At 57.0% G+C, this 6,408-nt stretch overlaps 5 protein-coding genes across 5 annotated transcripts in view; 4 read left to right on the top strand and 1 right to left on the bottom strand.

Annotated features, from left to right (window-relative positions):
* Nucleotides 1–162: 162 nt before the first annotated feature.
* On the top strand, nucleotides 163–483 carry SDRG_07507 (hypothetical protein; the record flags this gene model as incomplete). The annotated part of the gene is made up of 1 exon (XM_008613344.1): nucleotides 163–483. One exon carries the CDS (start codon nucleotides 163–165, stop codon nucleotides 481–483), a length of 321 nt encoding a protein of 106 aa, XP_008611566.1.
* A 75-nt stretch (nucleotides 484–558) lies between these two features.
* On the bottom strand, nucleotides 559–2,524 carry SDRG_07508 (hypothetical protein). The gene is made up of 5 exons (XM_008613345.1): nucleotides 2,295–2,524; nucleotides 1,868–2,244; nucleotides 1,700–1,821; nucleotides 1,502–1,655; nucleotides 559–1,445 (listed from the first exon to the last, which is right to left on the bottom strand). Exons 1-5 carry the CDS (start codon nucleotides 2,508–2,510, stop codon nucleotides 809–811), a joined length of 1,506 nt encoding a protein of 501 aa, XP_008611567.1. The 5' UTR covers nucleotides 2,511–2,524; the 3' UTR covers nucleotides 559–808.
* A 343-nt stretch (nucleotides 2,525–2,867) lies between these two features.
* Nucleotides 2,868–3,328, top strand: SDRG_07509 (hypothetical protein; the record flags this gene model as incomplete). Its single annotated transcript, XM_008613346.1, has 3 exons — nucleotides 2,868–2,909; nucleotides 2,956–3,087; nucleotides 3,164–3,328. The coding sequence occupies 3 exons, from the start codon at nucleotides 2,868–2,870 to the stop codon at nucleotides 3,326–3,328; spliced, it is 339 nt and encodes a 112-aa protein (XP_008611568.1).
* A 168-nt stretch (nucleotides 3,329–3,496) lies between these two features.
* SDRG_07510 (hypothetical protein) lies at nucleotides 3,497–4,568 on the top strand. The gene is made up of 3 exons (XM_008613347.1): nucleotides 3,497–3,877; nucleotides 3,921–4,356; nucleotides 4,399–4,568. Exons 1-3 carry the CDS (start codon nucleotides 3,548–3,550, stop codon nucleotides 4,506–4,508), a joined length of 876 nt encoding a protein of 291 aa, XP_008611569.1. The 5' UTR covers nucleotides 3,497–3,547; the 3' UTR covers nucleotides 4,509–4,568.
* An 812-nt stretch (nucleotides 4,569–5,380) lies between these two features.
* The window catches only part of SDRG_07511 (hypothetical protein), a gene marked incomplete at both ends in the record, with an annotated part of 1,283 nt that continues 255 nt past the window's right edge, over nucleotides 5,381–6,408 (top strand). The window contains one exon of the mRNA XM_008613348.1: nucleotides 5,381–6,394. Within this exon, the coding sequence (XP_008611570.1) occupies nucleotides 5,381–6,394 (1,014 nt within the window). The remainder of the gene's footprint in view (nucleotides 6,395–6,408) is intronic.

Here is a 6,408-nt window from a genome sequence, read left to right on the forward strand (position 1 = left end):
AACGACCAAGTCCAGCAACTGCAAGCGCAGTGCAACGCCATCGAGCAGCACGCCTCTGCGTCTACCATCGCTCTCAACCAGCTCCAAGCAGTGTACGACGCCTCCATCGCCACCAACCGCACCTTGGTGTCTCAGCAGAACCTCCTCAACGAGCAGCTCGGCATGAGTCACGCCGACTGCGAATCCAAGGATCTCCAGATACACATGCTGTTGACTGCGGCACAATGGAAGCGACTGGCGACGGCTACTGCGATGACCGCCAAGGACCAGGCCAAGGACAAGCAAGTAGCGAAACTCAAGGCCGACGTCCAGCTCTTGCTCAGTCTGGAGCAAGACCGCAGTGACGACGGCGACGACGACGACAACTTGGTGCATGCAGAGGTAACACCCTGCGCGTACTTGGATCCAAACTACGAAGCGCAGCCTCCAGCGTACATGGACACGGACGACCCTTGGATCAGCGACGGCTACGCAGTCTTGTAGTTGACATATACCAAATGCATACTAGTATGGTAGTTAAGTTAATCTAAATAATGTTTGTACTATGCGTGTGTTGTTGGTAGATATATTAATAGTGGCTCGAATCTGGTGAAAGTGTTGCAAGAACTAGTTAGCATGGCTCTCACAATGCGATAATGGTATTATCTGGAACGTTCCAGGATGCTCGCAGGCCCTCGGGCGGTACGAAGCGTTTGTCGACCGACGTTCACATGGTTCGATCCCTCGCTCGACAATCTCATGTGGTCGACTTCAAGCATGACAAGTTGTCCAAAATGATCGATTGTAAAGTCTCTAGTCGAACGCACGTCTACACCTTGCTATGCAGCACCTCGTCGTCATCGTCGTCCTCGCCGACGGTAAAGCGCGGCGAGATGTTGGCGACAACGTCCTTCTTATCCTTGAGAGCATGCTCGTCGTCGTCGTCGTCATGCTCGTCGTCCTCTTCAATATCTTCCATCGGCAGCTGCGACGCGAACGCGATCGAGCGCGCGGTCGGGCGCCAAATGACGCACATGGCAGCCGAGACGATAAAGTTGAGGACGGGCCACGCGACGAGCTGCGTCCACTCCCACTCGGTGCGCCACTCAAAGAGGCCGACACGGGCCGAGACCGCGACGCCCGTCAGAAGCGTAAAGAAAAGCACAAAGCCGCCGAGGCTGTATGCGAGCGCCTCGTACATTTGGAGCTTGGCAAACTGCTTGGCCGACCGGAGGTCCTTGAGGATCGTCTCGAGCGAGAGGTAGATCCACAGCACAAACACGAGGTTGCACGCGAGCTGGAGCAGCGCCCAGATCGACGGCGACCGACCGCGGAGACCGCGGCTTCGGTCGGCGGTGGCTTCGCGGATCAAGTCGTCGGCGACGCCCGTGCCAAAGTACGCCAGCGACATGACGACAATAAGCACCTTATCGAGACGCGGCAGCGTGTCCTTGACAATACCGTACCTACGATGACAACATTGGCATCAGTCCTACCTTCGAAAATGGACAGTCTGTCGTACCCGAGACAGACAACCAACAAAATCATGCGTGCAAACGTGCGCATACCGGCGTCGCAGGCCACGGCAGCAACGTACAACGGCGGCAATGGCCAGCTAAAGGGCTGGCCGACCTCGTTCATCTCGTAGAGCGCTACAAACCAAATCGCCGACGACACTAGCCACTTGGTCAGCGCATCGTACGTCGTGCGGGCGACGTACCCGTGCCGAGGACGAGGACGGCAAAGATCCCGACTTGCAGTGCGATCGCTTCCTTGCGGTGGATGCAGAGAAGAATGGCAAAGAAGAAGGCAAGCACGAGATACCCAAGCGAGAGAAACCCGCTACAACATTGTCAATACCGTGTCTTCCCAAAATCAACGTCAGTACCTGAAGGGCAAGAGACCGTAAAAGACGGCTGGCAAAAGACCGTACGGGTTCCGCACCGTGAGCGTCCCCGTAAACTGCACCGCGTCCTGGCTTGCGTGCTGATCTGAGCACACGAAGACGAGCGAGTCGATCCAGCCGCTGCTGTTGACCTTGTAGTTAGTCGACGCGATGACCGATCGATTGACGATTGGGAATTCGCGGCGCTCAAAGTGGTGCATGCCGGCCATTGCGAGCTCCGATTGCAGCTGCGAGCAGGCGAAGAGCGCGAGGTTGCCCTCGGCGTCGGCGAGTGCGTTGAGGTTGTCGGCCTGGTAGTGGAAGACCACGAGGCGCCAGCCGTTCATGGCCGACGACACGTTCACGCCCGAGATGTTGAGCTACGTAGCACGTTCCATTAGCAAGGATTTGCGAACAAGAGGCGGCGTACGTGGACGGACGACGCGCCATGCTCAGCAAACAGAGGGCCGTGGTTGGACCCAAACATCTTTTCGGCGCGCTGGAATGGGAAGTAGGCGACCTTGGCGTCCGCGGGCGACGAGGCGTCGACAATGAGCTCGTTGGCGACCGGGTAGATCGAGCCGCAGGTCGCGTAGGCGCCAAGGAGGAGCGCGCTGGCCAAACGCCGCAAGCTGCCTGCCATCATCGTCGAAGGCTCGCAGTAAGAAAGTGACCTCAACTTGGTGCACCATTTTCTACAAGTTCATGCTGTTGAAAAGTTGGCTTTTTTAAGTTCGACCCCTCATTATATTTTGATGACGTGCAATAGGAAAGTTGATTTCGCTACTAAGTTGACGAAAGATCGACAGGACAACGATAATAACTTTATACGAAACCGGCTTATAGAAATGGACCAATCATACGCGCGGAACGACATTCGATGCCATAGAATCCAGCAACAAATGCACTTGGTTTTTGTATGAAATATAATATAAATCGATGAAATTAAATAACCAAGCTTCCAGCTGCGCTGGCATGGAAGCGAGGAGCCGGTCCCGGCGGGATGGAAGCCACCACGCCCAGGACGACCGACGCGCCGCCAGCCGTAGCCCGAGCGACGGCGAGCGAAGATCTTATCGCCGCCGGCAAAGCCCCGACAGCTATACGCAAAACCGACAAGAACGACGTCGCCGTCGTCGATCCCGCTCCGCATCGCCAACCCGGCGCCGCGTGAGGTCCTCTTCGAGGTCGCCGGTACGTCTCCAGGCACGGTCCACGTCAAGGTCTCGCAGCCACGAGCGGCGCAAGCACAATCCAAGCCGCAGTCGCCGCTCGATGGAAAATCGAGAGTCTGCCAAGGCGGACGCACCTCGAGCGCGCCGCCTCCTTGCACCCAACGCGTTTGCCCTTGGCCGCATCATGAAGAGCACTGCGCGGTCGCGCGACGAAGAAGACGAGCGCGAGCGGCAACTCGCCGCCAAGAAGCTCCGAGAGCTCGACGCCAAGCAGCCGCGGACGTTTTGAGCAGGCTAGGTCTTCCACGTCTCGTCTTCAGCTTCAAGGCGCCGTACAACCACCGTACCCACGAGTCCATCGACTAAAAGCGCTACTGTAATACCAAAACGCGACGACAATTGTACATGACGTGGCAGCACCGCAGTGTCCTTCCATCGACCGAGTTCAAAGGCGAAACGACTCTGTTGGTTTCGGCCTTTCCCTCAGAGCTGGAAACGACGGGAATAGATGGCAGGCCGGTCGCTGCACGCGCAGCTCTTTGACAAGACGCCAGATCAGCTCTCTATCAACCAGCGGCTGGAGCTGGACCCGGACCTCGACGAACTCGAGCTCGAGCTCGCGGCTACCGACGCGTCCGAGGCCGACCAGCAAGTGCTCGTCATGTCCGAGACGATCGACCTGCTTCGGCGCCACCTCGAAACGCAGCGCAAGGAGCTCCAAGCTGCTTACCGAACGCTCCACGAGTACGAGACCAAGACGCAGTCCGAGCGCTCGAAAGCACTTGCTACCGAGTCGCAGCAGGCGTCGGCCGACCAGCAACTCCGCGATCTCGCCTTTGTCCGCGCCGCTTCCACAACGCAAAATCTCATGCAATTCGTAGACGCTCGAGCTCAAGAACGTTGCGCTGCACGAAGCGACGGTCGAGAAGGAGTCGATGCGCATTGAGCTGCAAAAGTACAAGGCGCTGACACGGGAGCTCTCGGAGCGTCTTGAGCGCAGTTGTGCCCCGGTGCACCACGCAACTGCGACGTACACCACCAGTAGCAACAACCAGAGCAATAACGTCGCGGGCCTCAACCAAGCCAGCGTGCACTCGGCAGCGAGCAACCAGAGCGGCCACGTGCCCAAGCGCGAGCGATTCGACCACATTGTCCCTGCTTCGATTGAGAACCGGGACGATTTTTGGAAGCTGCAGTGGAAGGAGGCGATGCGGGCTCGGAAGGGACACCCAACGACCATCTACAACCAGTTCCCCGACCCGCCACCTCGGCAGCCAACGCTCAAGATTTTTTCGAGTCCGCCCCACGGCAAGCGAGGTAGGATGCCGTTTTCTCTCGATACATTAATATTGAGATTAGGGTTCGCGGACCGCGACGAGCGCTTCCCCGTGTCGCGCTACATTGGCATCAATAGCCGACAGAGTGCGCTCATCAAAGAGTGCTACAAAGTCGTTGGCAACACCACGTAAAACACACATATACAGTATCGAAACCCTACACACAATACAATAGTCTATTGTTGACCGAGAGAGGGACTGGTGCTAGACCGGATTGTCGTTATAGTTGGACGCCGCTGCGTGCTCGACGGCATTATCTATTTTTTACAGTATTTTAAAGAGCGCTTTTTATCTGTTGCCATGCCTTGCGCGCGTTGTACGACAGATGCGACGACACGGCAGGGTCTGCTCTGTTCCCCAACGTCGCATTTACAACTGTGCCAACTATGGGCGATTTCATTTCAAACGCGATGTTGTCGATCAAGTGCCGTCGGCGCCCAAGTGGTGCACATTTTGCGATCTTATTTTTGGCATTTGCCACAAATAAATCTGGTCTCGCAGAAGTCGCCGTGCTCGCCAAAGCTTTCCTACGCTGCCACGTCGCAGCGATGCCATTTTCAAAAGTTGCCGACTTGGCGTGCTTTGGATGGATTGGGCTGTGAGAAATGGTAACAACATATGAATTGCGTTTGTGTTTCGCTCGAGTCATCTGCACAACCTAACGTTAGCCCCTAACAGCGACAAGACTATGGTATTCGATCCATTCAAGAATTGGGGATAACAAGGTGATGGTGGCACTTCTGTGCGATGCGTGCTGCATCCAGTTGGTTCCATCCTCCGAAATGCCTTTCACTGTGAAAACGTCCTCTACTAGTTTATGACAGAGCTATGAGCATCAACCCTCGTGGCCAAGAGGGTGATCGATTTGCTGCAGTATTGCTTTTACCTAGACAAAAGCAAGTTCATTCGATTCTACGCTGACAAAGGCGACTTCAGGCCTTTACAAGTTGAAAAAGCGTGGCATCTCGAGCTCATTCTCCAATTTGCAGACACCGACAACAACCATGACAACGATGACCAAGCCCCGCTGGAACAGCTCCTCCAACGTCGCCTCCAAGGCCACATTGACTCCCGTGACGCGCACCACGGTGCCGCCGCGCCCCCGCGCCCGGCAGACCACACCAGCCCGTCCGGTCCAAGCAGCCGCACCAGCACCTCGCAAGCCTGCACGTGCGCGACCGACCACCGAGACACGTCCAGTCCCATTGCGTACCACCATCGCCACGGCGCAGGCATCGCGCATCGCTGCGCTGGAAGCCCAACTGGCCGCTGTGATCACCGAGTCCAACGCCCGCCAAACTCGTATCCTCGAGCTCGAGACGAGTCTCGCGACGGCGACGACTGAGCGCAAGTTTTACGAAACCAGCTCCATGCAGCACTTTGACACGATCTGCCATCTCAAGATCGACGCGGTCGTCCAGGAGGCCGAGGTCGGGCGCCTCGGTGCAGACCTCAAGAAGCAGCAACTGGACCACGACATTCTCGTGGCTGCCAAAGACGACCAGATCGCAGAGCTCACGACGACTGTCAAGACCCTCGAGAAGCTGCTCGAGACCGCTACGGCAGCCTCGGACGCATCCAAGAACGACCAAGTCCAGCAACTGCAAGCGCAGTGCAACGCCATCGAGCAGCACGCCTCTGCGACCACCATCGCTCTCAACCAGCTCCAAGCAGTGTACGACGCCTCCATCGCCACCAACCGCATCTTGGTCTCTCAGCAGAACCTCCTCAACGAGCAGCTCGGCATGAGTCACGCCGACTGCGAATCCAAGGACCTTCAGATACACAAGCTGATGACTGCGGCACAATGGAAGCGACTGGCGACGGCTGCTGCGATGACCGCCAAGGACCAGGCCAAGGACAAGCAAGTAGCGAAACTCAAGGCCGACGTCCAGCTCTTGCTCAGTATGGAGCAAGACCGCAGTGACGACGACGATGACGACGACAACTTGGTGCATGCAGAGGTAACGCCCTGCGCGTACTTGGACCCAAACTACGAAGCGCAGCTGGAGCCCCGGGTTTGCGACGGACA

Source organism: Saprolegnia diclina (genome assembly GCF_000281045.1).
Source record: "Saprolegnia diclina VS20 unplaced genomic scaffold supercont1.21, whole genome shotgun sequence".
In the NCBI taxonomy this organism is placed as follows: domain Eukaryota; phylum Oomycota; class Saprolegniomycetes; order Saprolegniales; family Saprolegniaceae; genus Saprolegnia; species Saprolegnia diclina.